The following is a 27059-nucleotide window of genomic DNA, read 5'->3' on the forward strand; positions in this document are numbered from 1 at the left end:
CAGGAGTTGGTATTATCAGTTTTTTTTGGATTTTAGCCATTTTAATAGGTATATAGTGATATTGGATTGTTATTTTAATTTGAAATTCCCTAATGATGCATGATGTTGGACATCTTGTCATATACTTGCTTGTCATCTGTTACCTTCTTTGGTGAGGTGTTTGTTCAGACCTTTTGCACTGTTTTTAATTGGATTGTTTGTTTTCTTATTGTTGAATTTTAAGAGTTCCTTAATATTTGGAGTCAAGTCTTTTATGTTTACTTTGTGGCTTGTCTTTTCATTCACTTAACAGTGTCTTCCAGAGAGATGTTTGTAATTGCAATAACACAAAATTTATCATTTTTTCTTTTGGTGTTGTATCTAAAAACTCACTGACAAACACAAGTTCCTCTAGACTATTTCTTTATGGTGTCTTCTGGTATTTTTATACTACTGCATTTTACATTTAGGTCTATGATGCATATCGAGTTAATTTTTTGAAAGCTGTGAAGTCTGTGCCTCAATTCATTTTTTGCATGTAGATGTCCAATGATTTGACCAATATTTATTAAAAGCCCACTTTTTCTCCATTAAATTGTTTTGCTCCTTTGTCAAAGATCACTTGACTGTATTTGTGTGGCTCTAATTCTGGACTCTATATTCTGTTCCACTAGTCTTTTTATTTTTATTATTTCACCAATATCATGCTGTCTTGATTACTGCGGATTTATAGTAAGTCTTGAAATTGAGTCAGGTTAGTCCTCTGACATTGTTTATTGTTCTTTTCTTCAATATTCTGTTAGCTGTTCTGGCTCTTTTGCCTTTCCATATAAACTTTAGAATCAGTTTATTGATATCCATGAAACAGCTGGCTGAGATTTTAATTGGGATTGCATTGAATTTATAGATCATGTTGGGAAGAACTGACAGCTTAACAATATTGAATCTCCCTGTTCATGAACATGGAATATTTGTCCATTTATTTAGATCTTCTTTGATTTTTTTCATCAAAATTTGGCATTTTTCTCATATACAAAATCCTGTATACATTTTGTTAGATTCATATCTAAATATTTAATTTTTTGGGGGGTGGATGATAATGCAAATGGTATCATGCTTTTAATTTCAAATTCCAATTGTTTATTGTTGGTATATAAAAAAGAAATAGACTTTTTCATATTAATCTTGTTTTTATAACTTTGCTGAAATCACTTAGTTCCAGAAGTTTCTTTGTTGATTCTTTGGGATTTCCTGGATAGACAATGTTGTCATCTGTGAACAAAGGCTGTTTTATTTGTTCCTTTTCAATCTGTATACCTTTTCACGTCTTGATGCATTAGATAAGACTTCTGGTATTATGATGAATGAGAATGGTGAGAAGAGACATCCTTAGCCTTGTTCTCGATATTAGGGAGGGAGCATTTAGTTTCTCATCATGAAGAATGATGCTAGCTGTAAGGTTTCTGTTTAGCTGTTATTTATCAAGGTGAGGAAGTTCCCTTCTATTCCTAGTTTGCTGAGAGTTTTAAAAATATTTTTTATCATGAATGTGTTGGATTTTGCCAAATGATTTTTCTGTATCTATTGATATAATCATATAATTTTTATTTGTTGTCCCATTGGTGTGATGTATTACACAATTGATTTTAGACAATTGAGCCAGGCTTGCATACCTGGAATAAATCTGCTTGGTTGTTGGGTATAATTCCTTTTATACATTGTTAGATTAGATTTTCTAATATTTTGTTGAGGATATTTACATCTATGCCCATGAGAGATATTGGTCAGTAGTTTTCCTTTCTCATAGTACTTTTATATGGTTTTAACATTAGAATAATGCTAACATCTTAGAATGAGTTAGGAAGTATTACTTCTAACTTCTATGTTCTGGGAGAAACTATAGAAAATTTGTATTAATTCTTTCTTAAATAATAGTAGAATTAATCAGTGAACCCATCTGGGCCTGGCACACTTTTTTTAAAAAGACTATTAATTGTTGATTCAATTTAAAAAATATATATATAGTCCAATCACATTATTTCTCTTTGTGTGACTTTTGGTAGTTTGTGTCTTTCAAGGAGTTAGCCTATTTCATCTAAGTTATAAAATATATGGGTATGGAGTTGTTCATAATATTCTTTAGCATCATTTAAATGTCCATGGAATCAGTAGTAATGACCCATCTTTCATTTCTGATGCTAATAATTTGTGCTCTCTCTTTCTTGGATAGCCTGGCTATAGTGCTATCAATTTTATTGATCTTTGAAAAAAACAGCTTTTGTTTTGTTGATTTTCTATATTGATTTCTAGTTTCAATTTTATTGATTTCTGCTCGAATTTATATTAATATTCTTATCTTGTTTTTGGCTTACATTACTCTTATTTCTTTAGTTCTCTAAGTTGATGCTCAGATTACTGATTTTATATTTTTCATCTTTTCTAATATATGCATTCATTACTATAAATTTCCCTTTAAGCACTGCTTTCACTGCATCCCACACATTTTGATACATTATAATTTCATTTTCATTTAGTTCAAAATATCTCTTAATCTATTTTAAAACTTCTTTCATTCATGGGTTATTTAAAAGTTTGTTATTTAATCTCCAAACTTTTTTTGATTTTCCAGTTATCTTTCAGCTATTGAGTCCCAATTTAATTCCATTGTAGTCAGAGCACACATCGTATTATTTCTATTCTTTTAAATTTGTTAAATTGTGTATTATGGCCCATTATGTGGTTTCTATTGGTGAATATTCAATGAGAGTTTCTGCTGTTGGATGAAGTATGCCATCAATGCCAATTAGAGCAAATTGATGGATAGTTCAGTTCTATTCAACTGATAGATGTTCAGTTCAACCAAACCCACTCTAATTTTATGCTTGCTGGATCTTTCAATAACTGACAGGGGATAATGAAGGTTGAAACTATAAAATTTGATTTATCTATCTCTTCCTACAGTTTTAGCAGTTTTTGTCACGTGTTTTGACTCTGCTATTTAGTACATACATATTAGCAATTGTTTTGCGCTCTCAGGGAACTGACCCCTTTATCACTTTGAAATGTCCCTCCTTATTCCTGATACTTTTCCTTCTTATGAAATATGCTTTTTCTGACAGTATCATAGATATTGTTGGTTGAGTGGCTTTTCTGAACTATTTTTGTAAAGTCTGTATTTTTTGTCCTGTGTGGCTGTTAAAGTTTCTGCTCAGTCATGTTTATGGTCAGTTAATATTTGGACAGAGATATTTACAGCTTTCTTTTTATTAGTATTTGCCTGGTGTATGTTTCTCCAACATTTTACTTTTAATTTATCTTTGTCTTTAAATTCAAAGTGGGTCTCTTGTAGGCAATATATATTTGGGTCTTTTTTTTTTAATCTACTCTGATGGTCTCCATATTTTAACACAGATATATAATTACGGCCTTATGCATTTGTCTTTAAACAAGATAGGATTTAGAAAGTGTGACAATCATAATGTATGTTTGTGCACTATTTTATATTTACTTATGCAGTTACTTTTAATAATGTTCTGTATTTCCTGATGTGGATTCAAGTTGCTTCTAATGTCTTCTCATTTCAAACTGAAGACTTCCTCCTTTAGTCTTTTGTGTACACAGGTATGCTAGCAATTAATTTTCCCAATTTTTCTTTATTTGGGAATTTATTAATTTCTCCTTTAATTTTTGAAGAACAGTTTTGCTGGATACAAAATTTTTGCTTTTATTGTTCAGCACTTCAAATATGTCACAACAATGTCTTTGGGTCTCCCTAGTTTCTGGTGAAAAAAATTGGTTGTTAATCTTGTGGAGGATCTCTTGTACATGATGAGTCACTTCTTTCATGCTGCTTTCAAGATTCTCTTTGTCTTTGTCTTTTGATGATTTTACTATGATGTGTCTAGGTGTGGTCTCTTCAAGTTTATTTTGTTTGGGGTTCATTTAGCTCCTTGGATGTGTAGATTCATTTTTTCATCAAATTTTGTGAGTCTTCAGTCATTATTCCTTCAAGTATCCTTTCTTCCCCTCTCTATCTCTTTTCTCCTTCTGGGATTTCCATTATGCATATGTTGGAATTCTTTGATATCTCACAGGTTTTTGATGCTCCATTTTTCTTTCTTTTCCTCAGATTGATTAATTTCAATTTACCTATTTTCAAGGTTGCTTATTCTTTATTCTGCTTGCTCAAATGTTCTGTTGAGCCCCACTAGTGTAATTTTTTGTTTCAGCTATTGTATTTTTCTACACCAGAATTTCTATTTAATTTTTTAAAAAAATTCTTTCTCTTCATTGTTACTCTCTCTTTGGGAGATATTGTTCTCATTTTTTCCTTTTGTTCTTTATACATGGTTACTTTCAAAGACAATATTTAAAATAGCTGACAAAGTATTTGTCTAACAAGTCTCATGATTGAAATTCTTCAGTGACAATTTCTATTTATTGCCTTTATCCCATGTATGGGTCAGACCTTCTGTTTCTTTGCATATCTTCTAATTTTTTGTTGGAAACTGCATATTTTAAACAACATAATGTGACAATTCTAGAAATAAGATCGTCACTGCTCTCCCTCCCCCACCAGGGTTTGTGGTTGTTGCTAGTTTAGTGGCTTTTCTGAACTATTTCTGTTAAGTCTATGTTCTTTGTCCTGTGTGGCTATTGAAGTTTCTGCTCATTTACCTTTGTGGTCAGTTAATATTTGGGCAGAGATATATCCTTAAGTGCCTGGAATTGATATGTCTCCCAGTCTTTACTAATCATCCCTGTGTGTGTGTTGGGGCACAGTTTCAATACTCAGCCAAGCAGTTGATAATTTTGCCTTAGCCTTCATTTCCTGCTTGCTCAGTTCCTCAGGGTTAGCCAGAATTACAGCTAATGAGCTTCTTGGTCTTCATGAATATTTGCACAATCCTGAGCATATGCATGCCTTATAGATGCCCAGAAATATGTCTGAGCTTTTCTAAGCCTCTAAGGACATCTCATTATCCAGCTTATCTTTCTACACTTTGGGTTTCCCCAACACCTATTCTATTGGTCTGTGTGGCTAATAGAATAATGAGGTGGTAGCATTTGAATCCTGAGAATAGTTCATAAATGTACTGTCATTTCCCTGTCCGTCTCTTGGATAGCTTATCCTGGAGAAAGCCAATAACTGTGTTGTGAGGACATTCAAGAATACCTGTGAGGTGCCCCATGTGGAGAAAAGTAGGGGTATTCTGCTAAAATCCAGCACTAACTTTCCAGGTACGTATGAAAGTCCCTTTGTAATTGAATTGTCCAGCCCCAGTCAAGTTTTCCAGTGACCATAGACTCAGCCAACATCCAACTGAACCTTGTGAGAAACCTTTGGTCAGTTCTGCCTAGCCAAGCTGTTATGCATTCTTGACTCACAAAAACAGATAATAAACATTTATTGTTATTTTAAGCCATAAAAGTTTAGAGTAATTTGTTTTTCAGCAACTGATTACTAATATAATAAACAATTGAAAACATTTACCTTCAAGGAAGGAAAACTCCTCAAGAATAAATTTAAATATATATTTAAAAATTACTGCTCAACCCCCCAAAACACCAGTCCCAGGTGGTGGAAGGAGTTATTTCACATCTATCAAACTTTCAGTGTTATGTTTAAAAGATTGTAAATGTTCCCTATTCATTTTATGAATATGGGATAACTCCATTACCAAGATATGAAAATGATAAAACAAATGAAAATCATAATCTTACTTGTGAATACAATGCAAAGATTCTGAGAAATACTACTAAAAAATGGAATCTAGCAAGGTAAATTTCTTGAGAAATGCATTCTAAATCTCTAAAGCTACAACTATTTAGACCTGAAGTACTGGTGTCCGAATAGACACATATTAATGGAATAAGATTTTAAGAACTCAGAAACAGAACATATCAATCTTAACATCAGTTATGACATGGTCCAGTCTTTCCACTTAGATGAAGTGTCAATGAATTCATATTTTATACATATATGATATATTAGTAATATAATACATGTGTGTGATATATTTGCAAAATTTTACATTAAATATGTATATTATACATACTTGTGAATTACACTGAAATATATATGGCATACAAAGTATAAATATCTTTAACAATAGATCTTAGTAATAAAATCAGAAAATAACAAATACACCAGCTATAAAAGAAGTGGAAAAGTATAAGAACAGACAATTTAGAGAAGAAGAAATTTAAATGCCAATAAATATAAGGAAAAAAAATGCAACTTTGCTGGTAATAAATGAAATGCAAGTTAAAACAACATGAGTTAATATCTATTTTCCAATGAATTGCCAAACGTTCCCAAAAGAATAGTAGCCCATGTTGGGTTAGTCTAAGGGCAACAGGTGAATATGATTGAAAAGTTGTCTGGTGATTACTTAGCCCGAACACATCAAAAGCCTTGATATTCACCCAGAAATTTCACTTAAGGCTTGAAATATGAATGCTTTATATATTATTGCTTGTTTGTTTTTCTTTAGATATACATAATTTTTAGCCATAGAGAAACATTAAATAATCTTACAAAGCTTGCTTGGTGTTTCCGCTAGGAGGAAGTGGGCATTTTGCTGCATAAGAGAATGACATAAAGAAATATTATTTTCTTTATATAGAATTCAAGGGTTGGCTTAGCTGTCAGTTGTCTCATCCCATCTGGAAGTTGCTACATACCTGTAGGTAGCGGACCACTCGGCAAACCAGGTCTGGTGCCAGGAAGTCTCCAGTGAATCGCCAGATAATATCTGTCAGGATGTTGACCAGTCCTGTGAAAGAATCTAAACAAAATATACCAGTGGTCAATTCCAGTCTCTTTCAAAATTGTGGCTCTGTGCCATGGTAGAAATGTCTACCTGGGAGGATGTTTTCCTGATTTATCAGAACCTTGCTGTAGCCACTGAAGAAAAATAAGGCAAGCAGGAGTCCTTTGACTTTGATTATTGGAGGTGTAAACGACTCAAATGTAACCACCAAGGAAGGATTTCAACATCAGCTGAAGGGGGATCAAAACAACCAGAGCCAGCCTTTTATGTTGCAGAAAAAAAGAGTGAAGGGGATCGAGACCTGTACTGAAAAAAGGACTGAACTGAGGATCAATAAAGTGTAAAAATGAGAAAAGCAAAATTCTAACTTTGAGAAAGCTCCCAAGATCCCCCTTTCTCCACCATTCTTTTACAACCTGGGCCTCTTTTTACCTCCTTACCCCTGACTTCAGACCTACAGTTTCCTTTGTTCTCTTCCCCTTCCTCCTTTCAACATCTGCCCTTAGACCAAGTCAAGCGCATGATCTATCAATTTAATTAACTTAGTTGATTAAACTACAGAGGAAATGAGACCAAGATCTGAGGGCACGTCAGGGGCTTGGTGCTCCCATGGACAGACTGTGCAGACCGTACAGGTACATAGAGCAGGGATGGCAAACTTGCTGTGTGTATAAAAGTTCACTTACCACTCCATGGCAGACACTACTAATTGGTCATGTGATCCAGAATCTTTCACAAAGCAGCATTTCAGTCTTTGCTGCTTGAGAAAAGAAGGACCTTATGATGAATCCCATATGTCATCTCTGACCTATGTAGCCTTGAAATAGACTTTATATGCAGGTGTGGAGGCAGGAGAGAAAACTTTCAATATAACTTGGAGAATCACTCTCAGGTCTGGTGATAGTGTATCATGTATCACGTGAACAACTGCTGATTTAAAGGTGGTATCTCTACCAAGCCTGGAGCAAACAGGTAACTTTTGTAAAGGAACTGAGGGAAAAATGCAAGTCACTATGAATTTCCAACATGTCTGGAGACTGACAACTATTCCAGGTGTTTCTGTCCATGCTTATCTTTTGTTCGATGGCACTCAAGAGAATGGGTATTATAAATATGAGCAAGTCTCCCTTCTCGAAGGTGAAAGAGCTGGAGAAATACCTCTGAACACTATGCAGGGCTTCTTAACTGCTGAGGAAAGCAATCCAGGTTTCACATCAAAGAGAAGAAACTGGTGTTAGTGAAATCAGTCATAGCATCCTTGGACTGTCAGTGGTCAAGTATTACAGAAGAACAGCTCTGAACTACTAGAACCATTCCACAGGACTGAAGAGTAGTGGCCATGGGGTTGGGGGAGGGGATGTGATTCTTTGAGAAATCCTTCTACAGGGAGCAGAGCTAACTGCCAGTCCCAATTGCTGCCACCCAGCCAGTGATGGAGCATGGTGTGGGCACTGGCGCTCGTCCATTCCAGCCTCCAGAGGAACTCCTCCAATGGGCAATTTTTGCTGAGGGACTGCTCATCGTCCTGACACAGATTTTTTTGGACTGCACTGCTCTTCCTATGTAATCCTTCTTTCCCTCTGTCCTTTGGCAGGGGTTGGAATTGTCTCAAGGGATGAGTTTGAGAGAAACCAGGCATGGTTTGAGAGAACAGGTGGGAAAATAGAGAATCACCCTTTCATTCCCTGGTTGCCAAGGAGAACCCTGTCCTGAGTAGCGTGTAAGCTATATCTCCCCTGGCACAAACTGACATCCCAATTGCTAAGAATTTCACCTGTCTTGACCTGGGAACCTCTCCTGTTGGAGGTGAACAGCTGGTGGGTTGATTCAGGCAATAGAAAGATGGAGGAGGAGGGGCAGCAAAGAGAGAATAAAAAATGAAACAGGGGGTTGTTAATGAATAGGTAAAGGCTAAGTGGGAAAGCGAGGGACCTCTTGGTAACTTATAGGCAACTCTCATCTCCCCTAGTGGGAGATGGGACACAGCTAAGAAGCAAACTGAGGATCAGAGAGTTGGGCCAAAGACCTCCAGAGACATTTAAATGCTCAGTCAAGGCTAGTCTGTCATGCCAAGTTTAGGATCCTTGACAAGAAAACCTGGAAACCTGAAACATGGGACAGGACATTTGGAGAGGTATGCCTAGTGATTTTTTGATCTGTAAATTCCCTGAACATTCAGAGCTGGAAGAGGTGGCTGACCCCCTCTGGAATGGGAACAAGCAATTAAATGTGAGCATGACATGCTATCCCAAGGCAACAGGTATCCTCCATCAGGAGCTATCCCCATCTCCTCTTCCGGCTGCCAGATCCCAAAACAGCTTCAATCCCAACAGAACCCACTTGGGGACATTCTGGGTCTGACAGTGTAAGGAAAAATTTAGACCCTTGAAGGACTACAGGAATTAGCCAGCATATCTCTCCAGGAACTGCATGAATATGCTGGGAATGATTTTTAAGGGTGCTTCATGGACAGGTCTGGGCAAAAAGACCAGATAAACAAGATTTTATTGGGACATGGGACACAGCACTCTATCTATGAGCCTGGAGAAGGGCAAATTCACAGTTAGGGTGGCTCTTAGAAGCCTGGAAAATGTTATGGTCCTTCCTAAGCAAAGTGGAAATTCATAAATTGTTCTTATAAACAATGGAGAAAAGAATTAAAAGACTGAAGGAAGTATGATCTAATGTTTATATAATGTGAAGGGAGATGATTAACCAGAGAATTATCTTCCATCTTCCAGAAGACTCATCACTCATCAAGGCCATCAAGAATGCACTGGTAAGAGGGGTACCAGTATTGTGAAGAAGGCCAAGGCAATGGCAGGTGAGGGGGCCACAGAGCCAGGTTTTGCAACACTATGGCAAGAATATGTTGTAATAATTCCTGTAGTCCTTCCCCAGTGGAACTTATGGCCATTTGTTTGGGTGAACTGTACACTGGAGTAAGGGCAATATCCAGACATTTTGAGGACTATTGGACACAGGGCTTGAGTTGACATAGTGCCTAGAGACCTGAAGTATTATGGCTCCATTGTTAGAATGAAATGTTATGGGCCAGGTAATAAGTGGAATCCTGGCTAGAGTGGGTCTGCTAGGTCCTCCGATCTTTTCAGAGGTCACTTCCCCAGTCTCTGTGTATTTAATTGGGATTGACACATTTGGCTGTTTGGGTAACCCTATAGCAGGGAAGACCAAGTGGAAGTCCTCAATTTACCAGTTGGGTTCCTGCAAAAACTGGCTGAATTCTGGAGAATGACTATTGATACCACAAGCTCAAATAAGTAGTAGCCCCAGTGGTAGCTGTAGTACCTACCAGTATCAGAAAGAGTTTATATTCATGTGGATCAGACAATAATATTCTGGAAAATTCATTTAGGAAAAACTGTTCCCTCTGAAATAATAAGGGCTGAAGAGACCCAGACCATATGGGCATTCTGAAAACATTAAATTGATCCAAATATTGATAGGATATCATGCTGACTGGGCAGGGCAAGCAAGAGGTGATTAGTACATTGGATATATTTGAGAGACACATACACTTTAGAGGGTGGAAGATAATATCTACAAAGGTTCATGGTACTGCCAAATCAGTAAAACTTTTAGAAGTCCAACAGCGGTGGGCTGCTAGAATATCCTAAGTAAAAGGAAAAATGCTGCATGCTACATCCCACAAGAAAGGAAGCAAAGAAATTGGCTGGCCTCTTTGGGTTCTTAAAACAACACATTCCACATCTAGGAATATCACTCTGGCCCATATACTAGGTGACATGGGCCTGGAGCAGGAAGGAACTCTGAAGCAGGTCTGGGCAGCAGTACAAGCAACCCTGCTACTTGGAAGATATGATCTGGAAGACCCTCTGGTTTTGGAGGTGTCAGTGGGACAGGTACAGTTTGGAGTCCATGGAAGCCCACACAGGAAAATCAGGTTTTGGACACCTGGAGTTCTGGAGCAATGCCAGGCCATCTGAAGTGAAACATTATATACCTTCTGAAAAACTGTTCCTAGAATGTTTCTGAGCCTAATAAGGATGGAATGCTTGACAACGTGAGCACCAAGTGACCATGTATTTATTACTGCCCACTATGAGGTAGATTCTCTCAAGCACAGGAAGTCATAACGTCAGATGGATCATATCCAAGCAGGACCAGGTGGGCATGAGTAAGCTGCATGAGCAGGTATCCCAGATCCCCCATGGCACCCAGTAGTTGTTCTAGTGCCCCTCCTCAGCTCACATTTATGACTATGAGGGAGGTTCCTGTGATCAGCTGGAGAGTAGGTAAAAGCTCAATTTTGGTTGATAAATGAGTAAGATCATTATGTGACTGTAAGGCAGAAATAGATGATGACTGTGTTACAGCTGCATTTAGGGGTGACCTTGAAAATAGAGAGGCAGGATCTTCTTAATGGCAGACCTACAAGCAGTGCATCTGTTCATCTGCTATATGTGGAAAAAGTGGCTTCAGATGAGAGAATATATACTGACTCCTGCTAGGATCCTGGAAGAAAAAGGATTTGAAAGTTGGAAAGAAAGATCTGGGACAGAGGCATGTGGATGGAAATATGGGCAAGGGAACAATTTGCAAGGATTTTTGTATCACACATTAACACTCACCAGAAAGCACCTGCTATACAAGGATCACTGAACAACTGCATAGACAAAATGACTTGGCTAGTTGACACTATCTAGGCTTCGTCATTGGCCACCCTAGAACTGGCACAATGGGCACGAGAATGGAGTGACCACAGTAGCAGAAAGGGAGACTACACATTGGCCAGTATCATGGACTGTTACTTATCACAGCCAGTCTAACTACTGCTGCCTTTGAATATGCAACTTACCAACATGTCAGGGTCAACATTTCAAAGGAGGATTGCTACTCTTAATCCAGGAACTGTATAACTTGAGCTTGATCATGGTAAACATCGTGAAACAGTTATTATATCCTAGCAAGGACAGAAGCATTATCTTATGTAGTCTCCCAGAAAATTATGAAATAGGTTCCCCATTTTACAGATTAATAAAGTAAGGGAGGTTAAAAAATTTCCTTAAATTTTCATAGCTAATGAGAGGTGAAGACAGGCTGGGAACCCATGCTCTTGGGTGGGCGCATCCCCACTCTTCACATGGCACTGCTTCTGTTTTTAGCTTTACTTTTTTTCTTTTTTCTTTTATTCATTAAAAAAATTCTTAGACTAATTTATAGGCATGAATCCCTGCTTTCCTCCAGTCCCCTCATTCTCAGCCCTGGCTGCCCTTATCCCTCTGTTGGTCTCTTCTACTTATAGGGCCATTCCACCCACAGTAGTTGCATTTTCTCCTTTGTGGAACTGGGGAGATGGGGTTCTCCTCTCTGGGTTTTCCCTCTTAAGAGAATAAAATATAAGCCCTTCAGTTTATCATGAGAAACCTTCCATGATATGGCCTTGTCCACCTTTTTCCCAGTCCCATTTGGCATTTTAATCTTGAAACCAGGTTTTACAAATTTTTTTTTTAATAGACATTCCTTTTGCTTGGAATGGCCTCCCTCTCTTTATCGACCTGTTGAGTTCTTATTTCTCTTTCAAGATCTAGCTAACATGTTCCCTTCTCCTCCTTGACCATTCTGTTGGAAAAAGTGGTGGCCTTTTGAGTTTTATGCCCACCTATCTGTCTCTGCCTTTTTGTCTTTCTTTAAGGAACAGCAAGAGACATTGGTAAGCATTTGAGAGTGTCAAAAGCTTGGAGAAGAGTAAAACTATTGCAGTTCTGTATAATAAGGGAAATTTTTGTTGAGAAGGTCAGACTTGAGTAGGGCCTTGAGACTTGTGGGTTGTGACATGATCAAATAAGAATTTCAAGATGATTTTTTACTGGTAATTGTTTGGAAGAATGAATAGAATGGACATTGGAGTTACTTTGAGAATCTCTCATTTTACTTATTTCTTAATGGAAAAATAATGGGAAAAACACTATACTTATGTTTATATAGATTTAAGTGGCATATGGAAATTGTGATATACATCTTGTAAAATTTCTTTTTTCCCTGGAGCTCAGTCTTAAATAAGCTTATTTTTTGGAGTTGACTGTCAATGGAACTGTGCCACAGTATTTTTGTATTTGTTATTAAGCAAATGATGTTCTATCTGATGTGTAAAAAGCAATTTAGGTGCTTAAGTAATTGAGTACATTGCAAATAAGCTGTTCCTAAATGGTAATTAACAGGACTTTGGGAAAAAAGAGTACACTTTAAAGCCTTAATCTCTTCCATGTATTGCTTCTGATTAAAAAAAAAATCTTTCTCTCTCTGAGAGATCCTAGGAAACTATAATATTAAACAAACAAATAAAAAACTCAGAACAGACCCACAGCAGGCTTTGTTGTTCCTTTAAGGGTTTCTTGCAAACATGAAATTGGGTTCCCAGTTGGAGCACAAATACTGGTGGGTTGAAGAAAAGTCCAGAATGAGGTGACACTGGAGTGGAGTCAAAGGGTAAGTAAGGATTGTTCAGGTAGAAAGGGAGTAGTGATCATTGATTCCAGATGCAGAAAGCAGCATAAGCAGAGCTATGAAAGTGAGAAAAAGCCAGATAAGAAACTGCATGAAATGGCATTAGTTTTTTGTTGCTGGTGCTTAAAGCAAGAGCCAGGAAGTGCCAAGAGAGGGGGCTGGAGAGGCAACAAGAATCCAGACCTTTCAGGAGCTTTGAGTGACAATGAAAGGAGCTTGCACTTTTTCCTGTATACATCGGGAGGTATTGAATGTTTATGTCCAATGTATGATTCAGCCCGAGACTACAAGAGGATTTGGTGATTGATTATAGGATGATTTGAATGTGAAGTGGAATGAGGAAACTATGGTATATAATGGGTTTCTGTCTTGGGTGCCCAGGTGGTGCCGCCAACTGAAAATACTGGAGGAGGAATTCATCTCATCCACTGACCTTAAATTATTGGCAGAATCAGCTTTCCGAGGTATGCATATCATTATGTCGTGTTGCTGCTTTAAACCCTGAAAGGCACTCTCCACACCAGATTTTCACAAACCTATTCTGATAGTAAATATTTACAGATAGTAAATGTTTTAGGCTTTCTAGTGGTATAGTCTTTGTCACAACTCCTCCTGTCTGCTCTGATAGTGTGGAAGCAATCACAGGCAGTCCTTTAATTGAATAGATATGGCTGCATTCCAAAGAAACTTCATTTACAAAAATAGGCTGCAGGCTGGATTTGGCCTGTGGACTATTTGCCAATCTCTGATCTACAGAATAAACCCCAAATGCCCTATTGTGACTTTTGGAGCCCTCATGCCTCCCCCTTCAGTTTGATCGCTTTTCACCCCATCCTAGATACATTCTATAATAGAAACCCTTTCAACTAGCACATTAATACTAGTGGCTAGTTAATTGATCAGAACATTGGTTAAAGAGAGGGCAAGCACACACACAAACCTACCTTAAAACATTTTAATAAAAAAGAAATATACAATTTAATATAATTTAATAAAAAAGGGCAAAGTTGATATTTGTAATAACTTTCTACTTGATATTTAGAGAACATACACAGTCTTGATAGCTAATCAAATGGTATTTAAGATAGTGTTTATTATTTAGAATTTAAGAAACTGATATCTATCTGTATCTGTATATTTTTCCTCATTTGCTTTAATTTTAAGACTGGTACGTGAAACATATTGTACAAACATGGGCTTTATAATAATTATTTAGGTATTTCACTTAAATATATCTATGGATAAGTGTGCGGTTTGAAGGGTTTTATGTACACTAGAAAGGCCATGTTTTAATCCTGATCTAATCTTGTGGGAACAACCATTTCTCTTAATCCTTATTTAATAATGTAGGTTGGATACTTGATTAGGTTTTTTCCATGGAGATGTGACATACCCAATTGTGGGTATTAACTTGATTAAATGGAGATGTGAGTTCACCCATTTCAGGTGGGTCTCAGTCTACTGGAATCTTTTAAAAGAGGAAACATTTTTTGGAGAGAATGACGAGAGAGCCATGAGAGAGAATAATGATATAGCCATGAGAAACAGAGCCCATATAGCCAGAGAACTTTGGATATGAAGAAGGAAAATGTCCCTGGGGTAGCTTCATGAAACAAGAAGGCTGGAGAGAAAGCCAACAGATGTTGCCATGTTTGCCATGTGCCTTTCCAGTTGAGAGAGAAACCCTGAACTTCATCAGCCTGCTGGAACCAACGTATCTTTCCCTGGATGCCTTAGATTGGACATTTCTACAGCCTTGCTTTAATTTGGACATTTTCACAGTCTTAGAACTGTAAACTAGCAATTTATTAAATTCCCCCTGTTAAAAGCCATTCCATTTCTGGTATATTGCATTCCAGCAGCTAGCAAACTAGAATAATAAACTAAGATATCCATTTTTGGTGGTTAAGATTCTTAAATGTTCATTGTAAAAACATTTGTGTCTTTATATTGTCCTGAAATCAAAACATGAAAATATTCTGTAACATAGGTCATTACTATAGCAATGTTGATATTTGTAATAACTTTCTACTTGATATTTTGAAAACATTCACAGTTTTGACAGCTAATCAAATGGTATTTAAATTAGAGTTTAATAGTTAAAATTTGAGAAACTTTGATATCTATTATTTGTAGATTTTTTCCTTGTTTGTCTTAATTTTAAGTTAGTTTATGAAACTTACTGTTCAAACACAGGCTTTACAATGATTTTTTTTTGATGCGTTATTTAAATATGCCTATGGACAAGCTAACCAAGATATCCATTTTTTTGGTTCTAAGTGAATTGTTTGCTTTCTTAAATAAAAATATTTAAATAAAGAAAAAAACAAAAAAGAATGTACATTTATTTGTGATATTTTTAATCGAGGGCTGAGACTTTAATTTAATTTTATGCATCTTTGTTTTTTTGCATAAAATATCTGTCATGCATCTTTAATGGTTTCCAGTTTGGGTTCCTTTAAATTGGAGTGAGAACTTGAGATTTCTCAGCAAAGCAATCTGAGGCAGAATCTCATTGTATTTTTATAATTCCTCCTCACTCCTTTATATTGCATACTCTGTGCTTAATTTTCCTGTAGCTTTTTTAGTGAGTCACTAAAAAAATGGCAAACTTTTCCAAGGTATCCAGCTTAGTTTTCACAGAAACAACTCTTTGAGATTAGGTGAACTATACAATTTCCATAGTGAGTACAACTGACATAAACTGGTTTGGGAACAAACACCTCTGACTAATAAAATTCAAGAGGTGGGAGCAGAAATGGACACACTCATTACGGATGATACTGCCAAAGAGATTTAGTTAGGGTCCTTTGCAGAGGAATGGAAAGCATTGATTAATCTGGTGAGGTGGTTGTGATGGTTCAGTTCACATGACAACTTGGCCAGATAATAGTGTCCGGTTGTCTGATCAAGCAAGTGCTGGCCTAATTGTTACTATGAGGACATTTCATGGACTTAAATCATCAAGAAGTTGATTGCATTGATGGCTGATTACATCTGCAATCAACCGAGGAGATTGCTTTCAGCAATGAGAGATGTCTTATCCAATCAGTTGAAGGCTTTAGGAGAAGTAACGTTTTCAGCAGTTAGAAGAGAGAACTTCCATCTTTACTTCAACCAGCCAGCTTCTCCTGGGGAATTCATTGAAAACCTTCATCAGAGTTCCCAGCTTGCAACCCACCCTGTGGAATTTGGACTCATGCATACCCACAGTTGCGTGAGACAATTTTATAAAATATTCTAATAATTGCATATATCTTCTGGCAGTTCTGTTTTGCTAGAGAAACCTGACTAAAGCAGTGCCTAAGAAGATGCGGTTGAGAGAACTTCTATTGAGAACTGCTTCTTGTTCCTTGACCATGCCAGTCGTTTCACTCCTGGGTACCTTCTGCTTCTGCTGCTCCCTTGGCTTGGGAAGCTCTTTCTGCACCTCTGCCTGAAGAACGTCTCCTAACTCCTCAAGATGCAGTTTAAGATTCCCTCCTCTAGAAGCCTTTTCTGACAATTGATGTTGGCTTGATCGTTCTCTCCTCGTATGTCACCCTACCATTCTATCATAATATCTATAACACATGAATGTATTTATCTCTCCTCCCAAATCACTGCAGGAGGACAGATTATTTCTGATTCATCTTCACATCCCCAGGCCTTATCATTGTGTAAGAGCTTGGTACATTTTCATTAAATGAATGAATGGGTTCTTATCTCCATTGCTGATTGCCTGTGGCCTGGGTAATTTCACAGAGCAGAGTGAGCCATATTAACCTTCTCCTTTCATCTGTAAATTACGAAATTATCACAGAATCAATATGCTATAAGGAAGACAGTGACTGGAAGTTTTGATGCCCAAACATTTCTAAAATGGCTCCCTGGATTCTAAGATCTCTGCTAGATTGCAAGTGTCTGATCGGCAGTGGCAGTGCCTTCTTATGTTTATAGTTTCAGTTCTTTCCTGAGTGCCTGGAGTAATACTCAGTGTTAGCCTCATAAAGGAGAAGACATTGGCACCTAAGCAGACTAGCAAACTTCTTGAAAATGCAAAGGCCGCTGGTGTAGGATTTACCCTGTGCAGAGGGAAAGTTGAGGCACTCTCCCTAGATTCCTGCTAGCTCTTAATTACTGTTTCATCTCTCCCATGCAGAGCAGAGCACATGAAATAACGAACACATTGCAAGCTGAGTAACTGTCTTTCTTTTTGGCAAGTGAGTTGCACCTGAAAGTTTGTCACACCCGGTGAGGTGGATGTTGAATACAAACACTTTTTATAGAGACTTTGGCATTTCTGATGATGTAAGATCCTTTAGCTCCATCTGTGGTGTCACGGATGAGAGGTGCTCTGGCTTTCTTGGAGGGGTGCTGTGGGTGACGCACCGGCTGTGAAATCTCCAGGGCACGCAATGCTTCCAACTCAACTCAATGACGTTAGTGTTGTTTCTTTCGTTTTCAAAGTAGAGGAGGCAACGATGGCTTGTTTGTTGAAAGGTGCAGAAGAAACTATTTTTGATATTGGTAACGATTGCTCTCCTCCCCTCAGGATGGCTGATTTCATGTGGCATTGGCTACTAAGAATGGGATGGTCTGGGTGCGGCCTGCCGCCTTTCTCTGCAACCCACAAATAAACCCTGTGCTGGGGTCTGTGATAACCTGGCTCCTAGGACAGGGTAAAGATGGACTGACTGTCTTCTTGGGGATGTTTTGAGGCAAAAACACATCCCCTAGCAGACAGTGGCCTTCCTGCCTGGTGTCCTGAGTATATGTAAACATTCACAGGAGAAAGTGGGTATATTTTATGACATCTGGCTCATTTCCCCCCCACCCCCCATCCCACTCCCTGATACCCCTGTTCCCGGCAGGGAGGGAGCAGAATCCTTCCACTGTGTCACAAGTGGAGTATCAGCAGTGGATTGAGATCGGCTGGCCATGGGGACATATGCCCTCTAGTGAAGCCGGCTTTGGTGTTATCTATATGAGTGAATGTTCTATCGGTGCCTGTGTGAGTCCTGCTTTGCTGGTGACCCTGACCCCTGCAAAGTATGGATTTGATTGGGACCCTAGGACTGATGTTCCTGGTGGCAGGCTTTGTTATGCCCCTGTTACCCCACATGTGGTGAGATCCCTCTGTTGGGGGTCGTAATGGGTGTCCTGCCTTCTGACTGACAATTTGTTACTGTAAGCAGGGTGTGGACAGCCTGACAGCTAGGTTATAGTGTACAGTTTACTGAAGCAAGCACTGGTCTGATTGTTACCGTGCAGGTATTTTGAAGATGGATTTGACCTATAAGCATCTACCATCAACAAAGGACTTGCTCTCAGCAATCCTCAGAATCTCCTCTTCCAATCAGTTGGAGGTCTTTACAAGCCATAACAGGTTTTTAGAAGTCAGAAATAATTTCTGCCTCTACTTCAGCCAACCAGTTTCTTCTGGGGAATTCAACTTCTCCTTTATCCGAGTTTCCAGCTTGTGTCCTGCTCCATGAAATTCAGACTTCCCAGCCCCATGGTTGTGTGAGCCAATTCCTGTAATAAAGCTCTTTATATGTGTGTGGGTACACATGTACGTGTGTGTGTGTGTGCACGTGTGTGCATCTCCTGCCAGTTTTGTTTCTCTGGAGAACACTGATAGATTCCACTTTTCTCTTTTAACAATCAAGGGCATGCTAAGTGGAACAGGACTTCAAGACCCCATATGAATCTTTGTTAAATGATAGAATTTGCATCGCCTGCCCTGATGTCAGGTATTTAACTCACAATAAAAATTACTTCTCCAAAAAGTAATTCTTGTGTCTGAAAATTTGGGCCCATTTCACAATACAAGGATGATCCTGGCACTGTGCCCTTGGCCGAGATTAATAATCAACTGAGCTTAATGGCCTCAACTGTCAACTTGCTGGTTTTTTATTAATCCCAGGGAAGTAACCTGCACCTCAGTCATTACTGCTCAATTAGGTAAATAATCATCACATCTATACTCATTAGGGCACTCTTTCCACAAAAAGCTTTATTCCTGAGACTTTCAATTAGTCTTAACAAGTTGCATATTCCACTAGTATCTCCTTTTTTTTCATTATTGTCCTAACCAAATAAAAATCTTGTGCCTAATTAAAGAAACTCAAGTCCTTCTAAAACTTATTTTCTTTGCTTTTGTTATGGGCAAAAGCCAAGGAGACTCATTAAGGGAAGCTGACTGGTATGCCTGGTTTGTGGGTTGTTGCTGGGTGATTTAAGAATATTTGTACTTATATTTTCAAGTATCAGGTTCAGCCAGAGCAAATGCTCCCTTGAGATAAGGGAAAATAAGGCAGTGAGTCACCACTATTTCTTCTCCTCATTCCTCTTTAGGGGCCATTCCTTCAGGCATGATGGTAGGCAATTGTCATTTTACAATATGAGACTCAAACTGACCCTGAACATAAGTAGATATAAGATATGGACAACCTGTTTTCTCTTTTAATGAAATTTTGTTTTCCTAGTAAGAAGTACTCATATAAACACTCTGGGATGTTTAGAAATTCATATAAAGGAGAGGAGAGTCCTATTTGTTGTCATCTAAGAGGCCAGCTCTTCAGATGTCTCTTACCCTTTGCAATTCTTGTGCAAGAAGAACTGGGTTGCAGCAGGTTGGAGGGGAAGCGGCGATTACAACAAGAAATATTTGATTCTCCTGCAACCAGATACAGGTTTATACATAGGGAGGTGAGGAAGGAAAGTAGATTCACTGTTCGCATCCCTCTTGGGGAAAGAGCTCTCTGCCCAGCTGTGAGGGGTGTGGTTAGTTGGCATCTTCCAGCTGTTAGCTCTCTCAGGGTCTGCTTTGGTCTTCTAGTTGTGATCATGCTGCTCCCTGGTGCCACCCCTGCCAATGACCGAGCAAGGCTGGCATACAAGGGCCTAAGTATTTCCACCCTACACTGGAATAGCTAACAGGCAATGTCTGCTCTAGAGCTCTCTTTTGGACTGCATAGATTTGGTCAGATTGACATTCTGATCGGATACATCCTCCTGCCCAATCCTGCTTCCTCCCTTTCCATTACACAAGTGCTAATTCTCCAGCATCCCTTGCATGCCTATCATCTCAGCATTGGCTTCCCTAAGAACCCATCTTGAAGCAGGAGCTAAGGCAGGAAGAGACACAAGAGCATGTCATTGTCTGGGAGATGTCTTTAGGGCTGTTTCTATGGCATAATCTGACGTTAGCTTTATTTGCTCAAAAATAAAGCTACCAAGAAAGCTACCAGGATGCTATAAACCACTATATCATGCCAACAGCTGTGTTCAGACCCTATTTCCCCTATAACCTAGTTCTCTACATTTGGGCATCTATTGAGGTCATTGTAAGAATCACTGATTAACTCATTGTAGGGATGTTGTTGAGGACATGCCAAACTCCTGTGTATAAAGATCCATAAAAATAATTTTCTTTTAATTTAAGTAGCAGGATGCATCTTGCTGTGCATTATCCTTGAGGGGGCAGTGAATCGTACCTGATCATTTTCACCCTGAGTTCAGGCCACAAGGAAGTACAGAACAAGATATGGCTCTGCTGTTGTAACTTTGTGGTATCTCAAAGCCTCAATTTGGTTCTTTTTATCCCTGTAGTCGTGGTTTAATGCTTTTCAGGACCTTCCTATTTTATTTTGTATTTCTGCGTTTTATTGTCTACCATCTGACATGTATAGGCAGCATAGTGTGGGGTGGAGAGCATGTGTCTTGGAGCCTGACTGCAGGTTCCGAATGCAGGCTCTGCCACTTGATAGCCATATAATCTTGGACAGGCCACTCACCACACCAAATTCCCAATTCTTTGTAAAATTGGGATAAAAATGGTACCTCATTTATAGAGTTATTGGGAGGGTTAAAGGAAATAATGCACATAAAGTGCTTAGTAAAAGGCTGGTGCATAAACCTTCACTCGTCACATATTATTGGTAAGAATGCAAAGAATAGGGCTGAGTGACCAAGCAGAGAGCTGCACCAAGTGGGGATGAGAGAGGTGCCCCACCATAAGTCCTGGCTTCCTAGAGAGTTCGCTGGAAGATAGCTTCTGATAAAAAATCTGTAAAACAAGAGGTTGAATTGTGTTTTAACTAGACTTACAATAAATGTGACATGCCACAATATATGTAGCATGTACAGTAAATGTAGCATGTAGGTCTGATTTGTTTAAACTAGACCTATGATAAATGTTATTTGCTATAGTGCATGCTAGTTCATAAATATATTGAGTTCCACTAAAAAAATAGCAGTGATTAAATGGACAGATTGGCTAACAAAATGAAAGCATTCAAGAGAATAGAACATAAAGACTAGTTCTTTTTGTTAACAGGAATGATATTTGTTTTTCTAGAGCATCCTTTCCCAGCATTTTGGGAAGTTTGGCATCCCTGGACCCTACTTACTAAATGCCAGAAGTGCTCCTGTTTTTTTTTTTGTTTCTTTTTTTGCCATAACTCAAAATGACCCACCGATTCCCCCCAAGGCAGTCCTGCTTTACACCTGTTGTGATTATACTTGTGTCCCATTATGCAAATGTGTCCTGGCCTGAACAGTTCCAAGGAGAGGCTAATTCCAGGGCTGGGGCTGGGAAAGGTATATAATAAGCCTAGAACATTCCATTGTGCCAAAAAAGCGCAAAGTGTCCAAAGAATGTTGATAAACATTTCAAAAGGAACAGAAGCCAACTTGAAGGGCTCTCCTTGACCAAACCAGGAGCAATCTGAGCAGTAAAATAGTGTTAGTAACAGAGTATGACCCATCTAGTAAAACAACAGTCCACAAGCCTATGCTGATATAAATAAATAAGTGGGGAGAAGGGAAAGCTTTTCCTAATAGTGGAAAGGCAACCAATATGTGTAGAAGGAAGGATGGAAATAGAAAGTCAGCATTTGGCCACCATTGCAGTAATTAATTCAGGTAAGAACCAACAGTGTGTGCTAAGACTAGTGCATGAAAATTTGAAGAGTAACATGATAGTTTTGCAGCCTTAAAATACTTCTTAATTGTGCAGGCAAAAAATAGAATCGTTACAATGGAAATCTCTGACAATAACTTCACCAATAATGGGACAAATTGACATGCAGAGCCTCCAGGTGTTATATCCCAAGAGGAGCACAACCTCACTTCTGTGCTGTACCTGCCAAAAGTGCATAAACTAAATCTAATCAGGAGGAAAATCACTCAAATCCAAATTGAGAAATATTCTATAAAACAACTAACCTGCATTATTAAAAATTGCTGCTATCGTGACAGATAAGGAAAGACCGAAAAAAGATTTCAGATTAAAGAAGAGTAAATATGCATACCACCTGAACACGGCATGATCTAGAAGTTTCTTTGGCTATAAAGGGCATACTGGGGACCATAAATTGGTGAAATTTAAAGAAGGTCTATAGATAAGATAGTTAGCTAACTAGTTGAGAGAGAGCTAGCTGACAGATGCAGAGAGAGAGGGACAGGGAGAGAGAGAGTGGGGAAAAGGGAGAGAGGGAAAGAGCAAGAGAGAGAGAAGCAATGATAGAGCAAATTTGGAAAATGTTAACATTTGGGGAATATGAGTAAAGGGTACATGGTGATACTTAGTACTATTCTTTCCGGTTTTGTAGCTTTTCTATAATTCTTAAATGATGTGAAAACAAGAAACTATCAAAAAAGGTGTCCTGGCTGTGAGGATACATGACACGTGTGCTTCCCACAGAGGGCCAGAGCAGCAGTGCGGTGCCAGGTGGGGTCTTGGGGATATGGGCAGCATGCCCAGCACAGGGGGCTGTTACATCAGGAACTGAGTTTTATAATGTTTTGGTAAGTTTCTTCTCATTTGGACCAGTATAGTCTTTCCTGGAACTTCATGATGCAAAGAATGTGTTTATTATTTGCTCAGAGAGAGATGGGGTGGGGGGTGGGGGGTGTAGGACCCGGAAATATAATGCAGTTAAAAAATAAAATAATGAGAACAGCCCACAAAATGGGGTGCTTACTGTATTCTGAGCACTGTCCTAGGCACTATACATATAAGAACTCATAATTTTTACTATAATCCTATGAGGTAGATACTCTTATTATAACTCCCATTTTATAGATGGAGAAACTGAGGCACAGGCAGGGTAAGTTGCCCAGCTGTTAGTCAAGGAGAGTCCAAACTGCTGCATCATCTATTGTTGAGTGAGGGGTGGTGGAGCCAAAGCTCAGAGGAAGGATCAGAAGGAAGAGGCAGGTGTGCAGAGAAGACTAACAAAACCAGACCGCAGGGCAAGAAGGAAGCTGGAGGACTGGGGCCAGGGTTGACTCCCAAGACTAGCAGAATGAGGGGAAGGAATGTCCAGCCTGGTGGGTGATCAACTGAGGCAGAAATGGGGGGCTGGGGGTGGGATCTGTCCAGGAACAAACACTGACCAGGCTTTAGAGATAAAATGCGCGTAGAACTTCATTTCCTCAGAAATGACTTGGTTGTGCTAATGTTTCTTTTAAGGCCTCAGCCTCATCTTTGCAGGGGGCCTCAGCTTGCCCCCAAAATAACTCTCTGAGCCTGATCCTTGTCACTAAGGATGGTGGGCAAATATTATTGACTACCTGTGCCAGGCACTGTGCCAGGTATATTTTGCTTAATGCAGCTTTTTGGATAAGTATGAGCCAAACTGACTGCTGTATGCACAAATAAAGAAAGATGCATTCAGCTTTGGGTTCATTGAAATATGGAGTGTAAGTTGAACTTTGATGTAAGTTCGATTGAATAAAGTAATTCTAACTACATAAAGCAATGAACATTCCAGGTGTTGTACAACTACAAGTACTCAAAATAATTACAGAAGTTTTAGAAGAAATAGGAAGACTAACATTGAATCAACATAGAGAGAGCACTGGCCTGCAATCAGAAGGGTCAACCTTGGCAAACAATGCAGGCAGGTCAGGCACATTTATATGCATAGCTTTTAAAATCGCTGTAACAATCCAGAGAAAGTCAATAATTTCTGCCTCTTCTGGTCATCATGAGGATTAAATGAAGGAAAGCACATAAAGCATGCTGCTCCGTGCCAGCCACGTTGGAAGTCCTGAATGCATGTTAGCTGCTCTGCTCGTTTCCTCAGTGGAGAAATGGGTAGTTTTCTGAAATAAAGCTCTTAGAGGTTAAGTCATATGTTAAGGGCCACAGAATTAATAAATGGTAGAGCTGGGATGCAAGCCCAGTTCTCTAGACTCCACCATTTGGTTTTGTATGTCTTATGATCTAAGAATAGCTTTACATTTTGTAACGGTTGAAACAATTAAAAGGAGAAAAGTATTTTGTGACACATGAAAATTGTATGAGATTCAGATTCACATCCATAAACAAGGCTTTATTGAACACAGCTGTACCTATTCTCTCATGCCCGTGGTTGTTCTCATGCTCTAAGGGCAGAGTTGGGTAGTTTCAGCACAGAGCCTATGACTTGTAAAATCTGAAATCTTTACTATCCGGCCCTTCACAGAAAATGTCGGCTGACCCTAGACCCGTGCTCTCTTCACTCTGCCCCAGTGTGGGAAGATTCAGATGGTCTGTAACATGGCCAAATTTTCTGACATTGGGGAATTATTCAATTGTCATGGAGTTGCCTGGAAATACTCCCTGCTTGTTTAAATAGGAGAGTTTTGAAGGTGCCAGATGGTAACAGATTCCTTTCTTTCATCTTAGCAAAAATCTAGTCTCACTCTCTTTCATGTTCAAAAGGATTTGATTAATTAGGACACGAAGGGGGGAGAGAAGAGAACATGCTGTTGTACTGAGGTGGGCTGGCAGCTTGAGCTGCTGTAACTTCAGCTCCCCGCCCCCTCCCCCCCAGGCTCCCTGAGTGCCCAGGCTTCTCTAATAGGAGGCTGGACAAATGAGCTCTGAGGCAGCGACTGGTGTTTGCACTGTGCTTCTCCACTGACCAGCACTTTCACCTGGGGCATGTTATTTCACCTCCCTTGGTCTCAGTTTCCACAGGTGTAAAATGGGGATAAAGAGAGCATCTCTCTAAGTAATTTGAAGGATTAAATGACAGAATACATGTAAAGGTTTTTTAGTTTGTTCGTTTTTTTAAAAAAAAAATGAGTTGGCTCAGCAAGCTTTCAGTATGTATCAGCTATTATTTTTTCTCCCTGCTTGCCAATAGAGAAGGGGCTAAGTCCCTGATCCTGGTAAAAATGTTGTGGAAGGTATTTCAAAACATTTTTTAAAGGTAATACATGCATACAAATAAAATTCAAGCAGCAAAAATAACAAAACTATGTGTCTCACAAAAAGATGTGACCTGGAATGTTCAAGGTGGCGTTCTTCATAAGACCCCTAAATTGGAAATTGCCCAAATGGAGAAATCAACTGTAGTATATTCACACAATGGATGCCATTCAAATAGAGTGTGAATGGTCCACAACTACATGCAGCAATGCTGCTGAATCTCACAAATACAATAAAGGGCATAAGAAGCCAGCCAAAAAAAGAGGACATATTACACAATTCCATTTATATGAAGTATGAAATTAGGTGAAGCTCATCTGAGCTTCGGGGGTCACCACTGATGGCATGGGGGATAGAGACGAGAAGTCGGCAGAAGGGCCCTTCAGATCAAGTGGTCCTTGAGCTGGGTGCTGCACGCAGGTGTATTCAGTTTGTGAAAATCCATCAGACTGCACAATTGTGATTTGCATTTAATAAGTAAATTATTAAAATACTAAAAGTAAGAAAGGTGCCCTGCTCCCACTCTTGACTCCAGCCATATCGAGTCCCCCTCCTAGAAGCAAACACTATTTCCATCAAACATGGACTATACAAAGGCGGTCATTGAATGCACAAGAACATATGTGCACATGCATGTTGTGTGTACTTCTTTTCTCTTCTTCCCTGAAATCACGTTTCAATGCGCCTAATGTGATTTCCTAATGCCTAACCAGTTGCCAACCTGCTGCAAAGTGGACAGAAGGTGTCTGGAAGAGGGACAGGGAAAGAAGAATAAGTGGAAAAACAGCCCCAATTCTGCATGATGCTCTCAGCACCTGGTGAGGGTCAACAGATGTTGGTTGAACTGTCAAGGTGAATTTAGGGACTTCTAAGAAACCAAGCCTCCATCCCAGTATTGACTTTGGACCCAGATGAAGTCTTCCCAAGACTTCTTTGTGATTGAAATTCCAGTTGTCCATTTGGGCAGACTTGGGTTGCCTCATGTTCATGAGAAGCACTCACTTGGGTTTATGATTCAAAACAGTGTCCAATCTTTTCTGTAAAGCTTTTCCTCATCTTGAAGCTATGACATTGTCTGGCAACAGGATGGAATTTTGAAATCAAGGCTACCATGAAAAATCTGGGCAGGATATCCTTGTTTTATTGGCCTTTTATTCTTCCTTATCTTTCCAGTTGATGGCTTTCTCCAGTGTTTGCCACTTAATTGTTTTGTTCCCTTCCTTGCATAATTGGCTTAAAAATCTTGAGTCTTAGTTGCTACCTTAAAAATTCAGATATGTATACCTACTTTGTGAAGATTAAATTTGATAAGTGTTTGGACCATAATAGGCTCCCGATAATACAAACCTTTCTTTCTTCTCCTCACTTCCCTTTCTACCCCCTTCCCTTTCTCCTTGGGAGTTTTAGGAAGAGAATTTTGGGACGAGAGAGCCCTGGGGTCAGAGAGTAAAGAGATTTTGAGCAGCTGATGGGGATTGTGGAGGAGGTAAATGGTTGAGTAGAGAGGAATTTTATCATTTTCACTGTTTCTTGCAATTTATCACCACCACCCCCCATGCCCCACAGGCCTCTGAGAGATTCCATTAAGAAATTCAACATTGGACTCTTGTTTCTTTAGGGTAAAG

General features: G+C 39.0%; 1 protein-coding gene across 2 annotated transcripts in view; it reads right to left on the reverse strand.

Moving 5' to 3' along the window:
- Positions 1-27059, reverse strand: part of NPSR1 (neuropeptide S receptor 1) — a 161723-nt gene that overhangs the window by 61709 nt on the left and 72955 nt on the right. The window contains exon 3 of one of the 2 annotated variants that reach the window (XM_077162750.1): positions 6667-6770. The exons of the other annotated variant lie outside the window; for it this stretch is intronic. Within the exon in view, the coding sequence (XP_077018865.1) occupies positions 6667-6770 (104 nt within the window). The remainder of the gene's footprint in view (positions 1-6666; positions 6771-27059) is intronic. 2 annotated transcript variants of the gene reach the window in all.

The sequence above is a fragment of the Tamandua tetradactyla genome, chromosome 1 (genome assembly GCF_023851605.1).
Source record: "Tamandua tetradactyla isolate mTamTet1 chromosome 1, mTamTet1.pri, whole genome shotgun sequence".
Classification (NCBI taxonomy): Eukaryota; Metazoa; Chordata; class Mammalia; order Pilosa; family Myrmecophagidae; genus Tamandua; species Tamandua tetradactyla.